The following is a 15,000-nucleotide window of genomic DNA, read 5'->3' as shown; positions in this document are numbered from 1 at the left end:
ACACTGAGATATGCACCTCTCAGTGTATATATACACTGAGAGACATACCTCAGAGCATATTGGTGGAATGATGATGTAAAGAGAGTAGTAAGGGAGAAAAAGTTAGCATATGAGAAGTTTTTACAAAGTAGAAGTGATGCAAGGAGGGAAGAGTATATGGAGAAAAAGAGAGAGGTTAAGAGAGTGGTGAAGCAATGTAAAAAGAGAGCAAATGAGAGAGTGGGTGAGATGTTATCAACAAATTTTGTTGAAAATAAGAAAAAGTTTTGGAGTGAGATTAACAAGTTAAGAAAGCCTAGAGAACAAATGGATTTGTCAGTTAAAAATAGGAGAGGAGAGTTATTAAATGGAGAGTTAGAGGTATTGGGAAGATGGAAGGAATATTTTGAGGAATTGTTAAATGTTGATGAAGATAGGGAAGCTGTGATTTCGTGTATAGGGCAAGGAGGAATAACATCTTGTAGGAGTGAGGAAGAGCCAGTTGTGAGTGTGGGGGAAGTTCGTGAGGCAGTAGGTAAAATGAAAGGGGGTAAGGCAGCCGGGATTGATGGGATAAAGATAGAAATGTTAAAAGCAGGTGGGGATATAGTTTTGGAGTGGTTGGTGCAATTGTTTAATAAATGTATGGAAGAGGGTAAGGTACCTAGGGATTGGCAGAGAGCATGCATAGTTCCTTTGTATAAAGGCAAAGGGGAAAAAAGAGAGTGCAAAAATTATAGGGGGATAAGTCTGTTGAGTGTACCTGGTAAAGTGTATGGTAGAGTTATAATTGAAAGAATTAAGAGTAAGACGGAGAATAGGATAGCAGATGAACAAGGAGGCTTTAGGAAAGGTAGGGGGGTGTGTGGACCAGGTGTTTACAGTGAAACATATAAGTGAACAGTATTTAGATAAGGCTAAAGAGGTCTTTGTGGCATTTATGGATTTGGAAAAGGCGTATGACAGGGTGGATAGGGGGGCAATGTGGCAGATGTTGCAAGTGTATGGTGTAGGAGGTAGGTTACTGAAAGCAGTGAAGAGTTTTTACGAGGATAGTGAGGCTCAAGTTAGAGTATGTAGGAAAGAGGGAAATTTTTTCCCAGTAAAAGTAGGCCTTAGACAAGGATGTGTGATGTCACCGTGGTTGTTTAATATATTTATAGATGGGGTTGTAAGAGAAGTAAATGCGAGGGTCTTGGCAAGAGGCGTGGAGTTAAAAGATAAAGAATCACACACAAAGTGGGAGTTGTCACAGCTGCTCTTTGCTGATGACACTGTGCTCTTGGGAGATTCTGAAGAGAAGTTGCAGAGATTGGTGGATGAATTTGGTAGGGTGTGCAAAAGAAGAAAATTAAAGGTGAATACAGGAAAGAGTAAGGTTATGAGGATAACAAAAAGATTAGGTGATGAAAGATTGAATATCAGATTGGAGGGAGAGAGTATGGAGGAGGTGAACGTATTCAGATATTTGGGAGTGGACGTGTCAGCGGATGGGTCTATGAAAGATGAGGTGAATCATAGAATTGATGAGGGAAAAAGAGTGAGTGGTGCACTTAGGAGTCTGTGGAGACAAAGAACTTTGTCCTTGGAGGCAAAGAGGGGAATGTATGAGAGTATAGTTTTACCAACGCTCTTATATGGGTGTGAAGCGTGGGTGATGAATGTTGCAGCGAGGAGAAGGCTGGAGGCAGTGGAGATGTCATGTCTGAGGGCAATGTGTGGTGTGAATATAATGCAGAGAATTCGTAGTTTGGAAGTTAGGAGGAGGTGCGGGATTACCAAAACTGTTGTCCAGAGGGCTGAGGAAGGGTTGTTGAGGTGGTTCGGACATGTAGAGAGAATGGAGCGAAACAGAATGACTTCAAGAGTGTATCAGTCTGTAGTGGAAGGAAGGCGGGGTAGGGGTCGGCCTAGGAAGGGTTGGAGGGAGGGGGTAAAGGAGGTTTTGTGTGCGAGGGGCTTGGACTTCCAGCAGGCATGCGTGAGCGTGTTTGATAGGAGTGAATGGAGACAAATGGTTTTTAATACTTGACGTGCTGTTGGAGTGTGAGCAAAGTAACATTTATGAAGGGATTCAGGGAAACCGGCAGGCCGGACTTGAGTCCTGGAGATGGGAAGTACAGTGCCTGCACTCTGAAGGAGGGGTGTTAATGTTGCAGTTTAAAAACTGTAGTGTAAAGCACCCTTCTGGCAAGACAGTGATGGAGTGAATGATGGTGAAAGTTTTTCTTTTTCGGGCCACCCTGCCTTGGTGGGAATCGGCCGGTGTGATAATAAAAAAAAAAAAAAATATATATATATATATATATATATATATATATATATATATATATTTATATATATAGGCTAGAATACACTTATCATCTAACTCCTCTTCCCCCTGTGTACAGGCCCTAATGGTCTCCTCTATTCGAGTCCAATGGTACACCCACGCCTCCTTCTGCTACTACTGCTGCTGCTGCTGCTCTTCCTGCTAGCAGGGGCCCAGGAGCCACCACCCAACTACTCTCAGGACATGTTACCTGATACCAACTTCACTTGTAATGACAAGGCGACAGGTGGCTACTATGCTGATCCTGAAGCCAGCTGTCAGATGTTCCACGTGTGTGTCAGAGTGTCTGATGAAGAGGTAAGTACCTGAGTCAGGTGTTCAAGGTAAGTACCTGAGTACTGTCAGGTGTTTAAGGTAAGTACCTGAGTACTGTTTGTCAGGTGTTCAAGTATGAGATAGTCAATGGACAGAAAGAGAGGTAAGAAAGATGGTCGGTAGACGGGAAGACAGAGGTATATAAGATCGTCAGTAGACAGGAAAAGAGAGGTGAGAAAGATTGTCAATAAACAGGAAGAGAGAGGTGTGCAAGATTGTCAATAGACAGAGATAAACAGGTAAGACAGGACGTGGGTAGACAGGGACCATCTGGTCCCTTACCCGGATCACTTATATAAGGCATAAGGACCACTTTGGTCTCCTCATACCCCACATTAACAAAAAAATAGGAACCACTATCCACCCAGAAAACGTCCATATACACATTAATTTTCCAGCAATAAGAATATCTTGGAGAATACCTAGCCAAGATAAGTGATCAGATCAAAACAATAGGTTCTGTAAAGAGGGTTAACACCTCCTCGGTCCATTGTTTGAGGATCCAGTCTCACAAGACAAGAGGATCCGCCTGTCATTTATTGACCTGGATGTTTGGGAGTCTCCCGTCTATTGCCACGGCTTTGTTTGGTTCTTCCGTCTATTGTCAGGGTTTTGTTTGGTTCCTCCGTCTATTGTCACGGTTTTGTTTGGTTCCTCCGTCTATTGTCAGGGTTTTGTTTGGTTCTTCCGTCTATTGTCACGGTTTTGTTTGGTTCTTCCGTCTATTGTCACGGCTTTGTTTGGTTCTTCCGTCTATTGTCACTGTTTTGTTTGGTTCTTCCGTCTATTGTCACGGCTTTGTTTGGTTCTTCCGTCTATTGTCACGGTTTTGTTTGGTTCTTCCGTCTATTGTCACGGTTTTGTTTGATTCTTCCGTCTATTGTCACGGTTTTGTTTGATTCTTCCGTCTATTGTCACGGCTTTGTTTGGTTCTTCCGTCTATTGTCACGGTTTTGTTTGATTCTTCCGTCTATTGTCACGGTTTTGTTTGATTCTTCCGTCTATTGTCACGGTTTTGTTTGGTTCTTCCGTCTATTGTCACGGTTTTGTTTGGTTCTTCCGTCTATTGTCACGGTTTTGTTTGATTCTTCCGTCTATTGTCACGGTTTTGTTTGATTCTTCCGTCTATTGTCACGGTTTTGTTTGGTTCTTCCGTCTATTGTCACGGTTTTGTTTGGTTCTTCCATCTATTGCCAAAGCTTTGTTTGGTTCTATCGTCTATTGTCGCTTCAATATATATATATATATATATATATATATATATATATATATATATATATATATATATATATATATATATATATATATATATATATATATATATATATATATATATTTATTTTATTATCACACTGGCCGATTCCCACCAAGGCAGGGTGGCCCGAAAAAAGAAAAACTTTCACCATCATTCACTCCATCACTGTCTTGCCAGAAGGGTGCTTTACACTACAGTCTTTAAACTGCAACATTAACACCCCTCCTTCAGAGTGAAGGCACTGTACTTCCCATCTCCAGGACTCAAGTCCGGCCTGCCGGTTTCCCTGAATCCCTTCATAAATGTTACTTTGCTGACACTCCAACAGCACGTCAAGTATTAAAAACCATTTGTCTCCATTCACTCCTATCAAACACGCTCACGCATGCCTGCTGGAAGTCCAAGCCCCTCGCACACAAAACCTCCTTTACCCCTTCCCTCCAACCCTTCCTAGGCCGACCCCTACCCCCCCCGTCCTTCCACTACAGACTGATACACTCTTGAAGTCATTCTGTTTCGCTCCATTCTCTCTACATGTCCGAACCACCTCAACAACCCTTCCTCAGCCCTCTGGACAACAGTTTTGGTAATCCCGCACCTCCTCCTAACTTCCAAACTACGAATTCTCTGCATTATATTCACACCACACATTGCCCTCAGACATGACATCTCCACTGCCTCCAGCCTTCTCCTCGCTGCAACATTCATCACCCACGCTTCTCACCCATATAAGAGCGTTGGTAAAACTATACTCTCATACATTCCCCTCTTTGCCTCCAAGGACAAAGTTCTTTGTCTCCACAGACTCCTAAGTGCACCACTCACTCTTTTTCCCTCATCAATTCTATGATTCACCTCATCTTTCATAGACCCATCCGCTGACACGTCCACTCCCAAATATCTGAATACATTCACCTCCTCCATACTCTCTCCCTCCAATCTGATATTCAATCTTTCATCACCTAATCTTTTTGTTATCCTCATAACCTTACTCTTTCCTGTATTCACCTTTAATTTTCTTCTTTTGCACACCCTACCAAATTCATCCACCAATCTCTGCAGCTTCTCTTCAGAATCTCCCAAGAGCACAGTGTCATCAGCAAAGAGCAGCTGTGACAACTCCCACTTTGTGTGTGATTCTTTATCTTTTAACTCCACGCCTCTTGCCAAGACCCTCGCATTTACTTCTCTTACAAACCCCATCTATAAATATATTAAACAACCACGGTGACATCACACATCCTTGTCTAAGGCCTACTTTTACTGGGAAAAAATTTCCCTCTTTCCTACATACTCTAACTTGAGCCTCACTATCCTCGTAAAAACTCTTCACTGCTTTCAGTAACCTACCTCCTACACCATACACTTGCAACATCTGCCACATTGCCCCCCTATCCACCCTGTCATACGCCTTTTCCAAATCCATAAATGCCACAAAGACCTCTTTAGCCTTATCTAAATACTGTTCACTTACATGTTTCACTGTAAACACCTGGTCCACACACCCCCTACCTTTCCTAAAGCCTCCTTGTTCATCTGCTATCCTATTCTCCGTCTTACTCTTAATTCTTTTCAATTATAACTCTACCATACACTTTACCAGGTACACTCAACAGACTTATCCCCCTATAATTTTTGCACTCTCTTTTATCCCCTTTGCCTTTATACAAAGGAACTATACATGCTCTCTGCCAATCACTAGGTACCTTACCCTCTTCCATACATTTATTAAATAATTGCACCAACCACTCCAAAACTATATCCCCACCTGCTTTTAACATTTCTATCTTTATCCCATCAATCCCGGCTGCCTTACCCCCTTTCATTTTACTTACTGCCTCACGAACTTCCCCCACACTCACAACTGGCTCTTCCTCACTCCTACAAGATGTTATTCCTCCTTGCCCTATACACGAAATCACAGCTTCCCTATCTTCATCAACATTTACAATTCCTCGAAATATTCCCTCCATCTTCCCAATACCTCTAACTCTCCATTTAATAACTCTCCTCTCCTATTTTTAACTGACAAATCCATTTGTTCTCTAGGCTTTCTTAACTTGTTAATCTCACTCCAAAACTTTTTCTTATTTTCAACAAAATTTGTTGATAACATCTCACCCACTCTCTCATTTGCTCTCTTTTTACATTGCTTCACCACCATATATATATATTATAGGTAGTAGGTTGTTAGACAACAACCACCCAGGGAGGTACTACCGTCCTGCCAAGTGAGTGTAAACTGAAGCCTGTAATTGTTTTACACGATGGTAGGATTGCTGGTGTCTTTTTTTATCTCTCTCATACACATGCAAGATTTCAGGTACGTCTTGCTACTTCTACTTACACTTAGGTCACACTACACATACATGTACAAACATATATATACACACCCCTCTGGGTTTTCTTATATTTTCTTTCTAGTTCTTATTCTTGTTTATTTCCTCTTATCTCCATGGGTCAGTGGAACAGAATTCTTCCTCCGTAAGCCATGCGTGTTGTAAGAGGCGACTAAAATGCCGGGAGCAAGGAGCTAGTAACCCCTTCTCCTGTATATATTACTAAATGTAAAAGGAGAAACTTTCGTTTTTCTTTTTGGGCCACCCCGCCTCGGTGGGATACGGCCGGTGTGTTGAAAGAAAGAATGATAATATATATATATATATATATATATATATATATATATATATATATATATATATATATATATATATATATATATATATATATATATATATATATATATATATATATATATATATATATACCTCGCATTGAGGTCCTTTTCAGACGATTGTTGAAAACTATCATTATTTTATGGTGTTGTATCTAGGAAGTGAAGGCTGGTGTGTATCTTGGTGTAGTGTAGTGGAGGACGTACTGGACGGTGTATGGACATTATAGTTAGGTTAGGTTACTTATCAACGAGAAGTTGTTATGAGGGTGTGAGTGGGTGAACAATAGCCTGGTTATTGTAGGTGTATTGTAGACGAGAGAGAGAGAGAGAGAGAGAGAGAGAGAGAGAGAGAGAGAGAGAGAGAGAGAGAGAGAGAGAGAGAGAGAGAGAGAGAGAGAGAGAGAGAGAGAGACATTCCTGAGACAGTGTCACCACTTATAATACAGGTACTAGTGATCGTTCATCTTGCAAGACGCTGCACGAGGGGTTAAGGGGTTAGGGGGAGGCTCGGTTATGAAAGAATCAAGGGGTTGTAAGGGTAAAGGGTGTTAATGCCGGTGTTAAGGGCTCTTGGTTGCAGGAGTTGGAGCTAATGAGAGTATACACACCTCCCACTGTATATAATAATAATAATAATAATAATAATAATAATAATAATAATAATAATAATAATAATAATAATAATTACACACACACACACACACAACACACACACACCCACACAAACACACACACACACACACACACACACACACACACACACACACACACACACACACACACACACAAACACACACACACACACACACACACACACACAACACACACACACACACACACAACACACACACACACACACACAACACACACACACACACACACACACACACACACACACACACACACACACACACACACACACACAACACACACACACACACACACACACACACACACACACACACACACACACACACACACACACACACACAACACACACACACACACACACAACACACACACACACACACACAACACACACACACACACACAACACACACACACACACACACACACACACACACACACACACACACACACACACACACACAACACACACACACACACACACACAACACACACACACACACACACACACACACACACACACACACAAAACACACACACACACACACACACACACACACACACACACACAGGGACAGGGAGCACTCTAGGACAGAATGAGAGGTTGGAAGACATTGAAGGAACTAGGACATGTGCAGGGACCTTACCAGATACCTGTGGGGGCCAGGAACAGGTGAGCAGGAAGGACAAACCAAGAAGCATAGGGGCCATAACTAGGGAAGGGACTGAAGGAAGGAACACTCCACGGGAAGGAACTAAAACACATCAGAGGATGCAATGGGAGTCACAGTGGGAGGTGGAAAGGGAGAGATCCGTGTTTGTCTATGGGCTAGACGAAGCTAAAGGGGAAACTTATGATGAAAGAAAGCAGGAGGAGAAAAAAGCGATTGAAGACATCATGAAGGTGATAGGCGAGGGGGACATGACCCAGGTGGCAAATTTTCGGAGAATTGGGTGGTTCACAAAGAAAAGGAATCGGCCTCTCAAAGTAATTTTCAAGGCAGAATCAACCCGAACCATGATCCTGCAGGAGAAAGCACGGCTGAGAGGCAAGCAGGAGTTCCGGAGTGTGTACCTCGACCGAGACAGAACACAGGACGAAAGGAAGACGATGAAAGAGAGAGTTCAAAAACAAAAGGAGAAATGGGAGGAAATGAAAAAGGAGAGCAGAATAACCCAGGATCAAATGGAAGGACAAGTACACCCCCCAGAAACACCTGCAGAAGGACTCCAGCCACGACACCCCCAAGGCAACTGAACAATCCAAACCAACCATCACACACCGATCCCTCTGTTTCCACCCCCCGCACCACAGTTACAGTATTAGAACAAAAGTTGAAGGTTTGGTACACAAATGCAGATGGATTAACGAATAAACATGAGGAATGGCAAGAAAGAATCAATGAGAAGTCCCCAGACATCATAGCAGTTACAGAAACAAAACTCACAGAGACAATAACAGATGCAATCTTCCCACCAGGATACCAGATCATGAGGAAAGATAGAAAGGGCAGGGGGGGAGGTGGGGTTGCTCTGCTCGTAAAAAACAGATGTAAATTCGAGAAAATGGAAGGCATAGATGAGACGGGAGAAAGAGACTACATAGCAAGTACACTTCAGTCTGGGGAACACAAAGTGGTCATTGCAGTGATGTATAATCCACCACAGAACTGCAGGAGGCCAAGAGAGGAATGTGAAGAGAGCAACAGAGCAATGGTGGACACACTTGCTGAGGTGGCAAGAAGAGCTCACTCCAGCAGAGCAAAGTTGCTGGTTATGGGGGATTTCAACCACAGGGAGATTGACTGGGAAAACCTGGAGCCACACGGGGGTCCCGAAACATGGAGAGCCAGGATGTTGGACGTGGTGCTGGAAAACCTCATGCACCAACATGTTAAGGACACTACCAGAGTGAGAGGGGAGGATGAACCAGCAAGATTGGACCTTGTGTTCACCCTGGGCAGCTCAGACATTGAGGACATCAAGTATGAGAGTCCCCTAGGAGCTAGCGACCACGTGGTTCTGTGCTTGAATGCATAGTAGAGCTGCAAGTGGAGAGAATAACAGGAGTTGAATGGGAAAAGCCTGACTATAAAAGAGGGGACTACATAGGGTTGAAGAACTTCCTGCGGGAGGTCCAGTGGGACAGAGAACTGGCAGGAAAGCCAGTGAATGAAATGATGGAATATGTAACAACAAAATGCAAGGAGGCAGTGGAAAGGTTTATTCCCAAGGGCAACAGTAACAACGGGAAGACCAGAACGAGGCCCTGGTTTACCCGACGGTGTAAGGAGGCAAAAACAAAGTGCAATAGAGAATGGAAAAAGTACAGAAGGCAGAGAACGCACGAAAATAGGGAGATCAGTCGCAGAGCCAGGAATGAGTATGCACAGGTAAGGAGGGAGGCCCAGCGACAGTATGAAAATGACATAGCATCTAGAATCAAGACTGACCCGAAACTGTTGTATAGCCACATCAGGAGGAAGATAACAGTCAAAGACCAGGTGATCAGATTAAGGACAGAAGGTGGAGAACTCACAAGAAATGATCAGGAGGTATGTGAGGAGCTGAACAGGAGATTTAAGGAAGTGTTTACAGTAGAGACAGGAAGGGCTGTGGGAAGACAGCACAGAAGGGAACATCAAGAGGGAATATACCAACAAGTGTTGGATGACATACGAACAACTGAGGAGAAGGTGAAGAAGCTCTTAAGTGACCTTGACACCTCAAAGGCGATGGGACCGGACAACATCTCCCCATGGGTCCCTAGAGAAGGAGCAGAGATGCTGTGCGTGCCTCTAACCACAATCTTCAACACATCCCTTGAAACTTGGCAACTACCTGAGAAATGGAAGACAGCTAATGTAGTCCCCATATTTAAGAAAGGAAACAGAAACGAGGCGCTAAACTACAGACCTGTGTCTCTGACATGTATTGTGTGCAAAGTCATGGAGAAGATTATCAGGAGGAGAGTGGTCGAACACCTGGAAAGGAACAAGATTATAAATGAAAACCAGCATGGGTTCATGGAAGGCAAATCTTGTATCACAAACCTCCTGGAGTTTTATGTCAAGGTAACAGAAGTAAGACACGAGAGAGAGGGGTGGGTAGATTGCGTTTTCCTAGACTGCAGGAAGGCCTTTGACACAGTTCCCCACAAGAGATTAGTGCAGAAGCTGGAGGATCAGGCGCATGTAAAAGGGAGGGCACTGCAATGGATCAGGGAATACCTGACAGGGAGGCAGCAACGAGTCATGGTACGTGAAGAGGTATCAGAGTGGGCGCCACAGGGGTCAGTTCTAGGACCAGTGCTATTTTTGATATATGTGAGCGACATGATGGAAGGAATAGACTCTGAAGTGTCCCTGTTCGCAGATGAAGTGAAGTTGATGAGAAGAATTAAATCGGACGAGGATGAGGCATGACTGCAAAGAGACCTGGACAGGCTGAACATGTGGTCCAGTAACTGGCTTCTCGAATTTAATCCAGCCAAATGCAAAGTCATGAAGATTGGGGAGGGGCAAAGAAGACCGCAGACAGAGTATAGGCTAGGTGGACAAAGACTACATACCTCACTCAAGGAGAAAGATCTTGGGGTGAGTATAACACCGAGCATGTCTCCGGAAGCACACATCAATCAGATAACTGCTGCAGCATATGGGCGCCTGGCAAACCTGAGAACAGCATTCCGATACCTTAGTAAGGAATCGTTCAAGACACTGTACACCGTGTATGTCAGGCCCATACTGGAGTATGCAGCACCTGTTTGGAACCCGCACTTGATAAAGCACGTCAAGAAACTAGAGAAAGTACAAAGGTTTGCGACAAGGTTAGTTCCAGAGCTAAGGGGAATGTCCTATGAAGAATGATTAAGGGAAATCGGCCTGACGACACTGGAGGACAGGAGGGTCAGGGGAGACATGATAACGACATATAAAATACTGCGTGGAATAGACAAGGTGGACAACGACAGGATGTTCCAGGGAGGGGACACAGAAACAAGAGGCCACAATTGGAAGTTGAAGACACAAATGAGTCAGAGAGATATTAGGAAGTATTTCTTCAGTCATAGAGTTGTAAGGCAGTGGAATAGCCTAGAAAATGACGTAGTGGAGGCAGGAACCATACACAGTTTCAAGACGAGGTTTGATAAAGCTCATGGAGCGGGGAGAGAGAGGGCCCAGTAGCAACCGGTGAAGAGGCGGGGCCAGGAGCTAAGACTCGACCCCTGTAACCACAAATAGGTGAGTACAAATAGGTGAGTACACACACACACACACACACACACACACACACACACACACACACACACACACACACACACACACACACACACACACACACACACACACACACACACACACACACACACACACACACACACTAGTAACCTTCACGGTAATATAACACGTCAAACTACCCTTGAGAGCTATATTATTACAAAAATATAATTCCTCGGATATTATAGAAGTGTTTAGGTGCACACGGAAGTAGTTTAATGAACCATCTATCACCCCATAACTTGTCTCCCATTGTTTATCATGGGGAGGAGAGGCAGGCACCAAGCATATTACCCCATTGTTTATCATGGGGAGGAGAGGCAGGCACCAAGCATGATATTACCCCATTGTTTATCATGGGGAGGAGAGGCAGGCACCAAGCATGATATTACCCCATTGTTTATCATGGGGAGGAGAGACAGGCACCAAGCATGATATTACCCCATTGTTTATCATGGGGAGGAAAGGCAGGCACCAAGCATATTACCCCATTGTTTATCATGGGGAGGAGAGGCAGGCACCAAGCATGATATTACCCCATTGTTTATCATGGGGAGGAGAGACAGGCACCAAGCATATTACCCCATTGTTTATCATGGGGAGGAGAGGCAGGCACCAAGCATATTACCCCATTGTTTATCATGGGGAGGAAAGGCAGGCACCAAGCATATTACCCCATTGTTTATCATGGGGAGGAGAGGCAGGCACCAAGCATGATATTACCCCATTGTTTATCATGGGGAGGAGAGACAGGCACCAAGCATGATATTACCCCATTGTTTATCATGGGGAGGAGAGGCAGGCACCAAGCATGATATTACCCCATTGTTTATCATGGGGAGGAGAGACAGGCACCAAGCATATTACCCCATTGTTTATCATGGGGAGGAGAGGCAGGCACCAAGCATATTACCCCATTGTTTATCATGGGGAGGAAAGGCAGGCACCAAGCATATTACCCCATTGTTTATCATGGGGAGGAGAGGCAGGCACCAAGCATGATATTACCCCATTGTTTATCATGGGGAGGAGAGACAGGCACCAAGCATGATATTACCCCATTGTTTATCATGGGGAGGAGAGGCAGGCACCAAGCATGATATTACCCCATTGTTTATCATGGGGAGGAGAGACAGGCACCAAGCATGATATTACCCCATTGTTTATCATGGGGAGGAGAGACAGGCACCAAGCATGATATTACCCCATTGTTTATCATGGGGAGGAGAGACAGGCACCAAGCATGATATTACCCCATTGTTTATCATGGGGAGGAGAGGCAGGCACCAAGCATGATATTACCCCATTGTTTATCATGGGGAGGAGAGGCAGGCACCAAGCATGATATTACCCCATTGTTTATCATGGGGAGGAGAGGCAGGCACCAAGCATGATATTACAGCGAAGAATCAGTAGGCCCACTGGACCATGCTAGCACGGCCTAGCAAAGTCTAGCACGGCCTAGCAAAGTCTAGCACGGCCTAGCAAAGTCTAGCACGGCCTAGCACGGCCTAGCACGGCCTTGCACGGCCTAGCACCTTCTAGCACGGTCTAGTACGGCCTAGTACGGCCTAGCACGGCCTAGTACGGTCTAGCACGGCCCAGCACGGCCTAACACGGTCTAGCACGGTCTAGCACGGCCTGGCACGGCCTACCACGGCCTACCACGGCCTACCACGGCCTACCACGGCCTACCACGGCCTACCACGGCCTACCACGGCCTACCACGGCCTACCACGGCCTACCACGGCCTACCACGGCCTACCACGGCCTACCACGGCCTACCACGGCCTAGCTGGAGACATTTTTAAAGCTAAGATAACGTTGTTGTGACCTGCTATCCTGTTGTAATTTATTATCTTCTCCTGTTGTGATCTGTTGTTCACACCTGTTGTGATATGTTACCTGTTGTGATCTGTTATCTTCTGTTGTGATCTGTTATCTTCACATGTTGTGATCTGTTGTCTTTACCTGTTGTGATCTGTTGTCTTTACCTGTTGTGATCTGTTGTATTTACCTGTTGTGATCTGTTGTCTTTACCTGTTGTGATCTGTTGTATTTACCTGTTGTGATCTGTTGTATTTACCTGTTGTGATCTGTTGTCTTTACCTGTTGTGATCTGTTGTATTTACCTGTTGTGATCTGTTGTATTTACCTGTTGTGATCTGTTGTATTTACCTATTGTGATCTGTTGTCTTTACCTGTTGTGATCTGTTGTCTTTACCTGTTGTGATCTGTTGTCTTTACCTGTTGTGATCTGTTATCTTCACCTGTTGTGATCTGTTGTCTTTACCTGTTGTGATCTGTTGTATTTACCTGTTGTGATCTGTTGTCTTTACCTGTTGTGATCTGTTGTCTTTACCTGTTGTGATCTGTTGTCTTTACCTGTTGTGATCTGTTGTCTTTACCTGTTGTGATCTGTTATCTTCACCTGTTGTGATCTGTTGTCTTTACCTGTTGTGATCTGTTATCTTCACCTGTTGTGATCTGCTGTCTTCACCTGTTGTGATCTGTTATCTTCACCTGTTGTGATCTGTTGTCTTCACCTGTTGTGATCTGTTATCTTCACCTGTTGTGATCTGTTGTCTTTACCTGTTGTGACGTGTTATCGTGTTGTGATCTGTTATCTTCTGTTGTGACGTGTTATCTTCTGTTGTGACGTGTTATCTTCTGTTGTAATCTGTTATCTTCCCGTTCTGTTGTGATCCCGTTACAACGGAGTTACCCCATAAGCCGTTTCTCTCTCCCCGACTACACGTCGTGACCAGCTGTGTGACCTGCAGTGACCTGCACTGTGACCTGCCTTGACCCCCTCCCCACTTCAGGACTCAACCCCTCCGTTCCTGATCCTCCAAACGGAGGATCGAGCCCCACACAACCCACAGAGGACCCAATACGACCCCAAACTCGGAAAAACGGGGTTTCAAACCTTTCCATAGAGCCGTTCGAAGGATGACAATCTTAAAAATTCTCAATTTTAGAGTCAGCAGAGCCCTCATCTAGCCCTGGTAAGAATAGGGATAGGATAGCCCAGCCAAAATAGGTGGATAGGAAGAGACAGGTGGATAAGTGGCCTTACCACTTATGTTTTAAGTGGTTTTTTGGTGGGTTTAACACAGTCATGGAGGTGTTAAACCAAGAAAACCAGAGAGGATAGTATACTATCTGTTGTGAGTAGAGCTTTGTCCTGACTTAATAAAGCTCTACACAGAGTAAAACACGATGAAGCTCTACACAGTGACATATAACATGACAGCTCTACACAGAGTGACATATAACATGACAGCTCTACACAGTGACATATAACATGACAGCTCTACACAGAGTGACATATAACATGACAGCTCTACACAGAGTGACATATAACATGACAGCTCTACACAGAGTGACATATAACATGACAGCTCTACACAGAGTGACATAACATGACAGCTCTACACAGAGTGACATATAACATGACAGCTCTACACAGAGTGACATATAACATGACAGCTCTACACAGAGTGACATAACA

General features: G+C 44.3%; 1 protein-coding gene across 1 annotated transcript in view; it reads left to right on the top strand.

The window, feature by feature from the left end:
• Positions 1 to 15,000, top strand: part of LOC128703429 (uncharacterized) — a 64,826-nt gene that overhangs the window by 40,211 nt on the left and 9,615 nt on the right. The window contains exon 3 of the mRNA XM_070104578.1: positions 2,370 to 2,608. Within this exon, the coding sequence (XP_069960679.1) occupies positions 2,370 to 2,608 (239 nt within the window). The remainder of the gene's footprint in view (positions 1 to 2,369; positions 2,609 to 15,000) is intronic.

Source organism: Cherax quadricarinatus, chromosome 93 (assembly GCF_038502225.1).
Source record: "Cherax quadricarinatus isolate ZL_2023a chromosome 93, ASM3850222v1, whole genome shotgun sequence".
Taxonomy (NCBI): domain Eukaryota; kingdom Metazoa; phylum Arthropoda; class Malacostraca; order Decapoda; family Parastacidae; genus Cherax; species Cherax quadricarinatus.
Note: the sequence above shows the minus strand (reverse complement) of the source record. Positions and strands in the feature narration are given on the sequence as shown.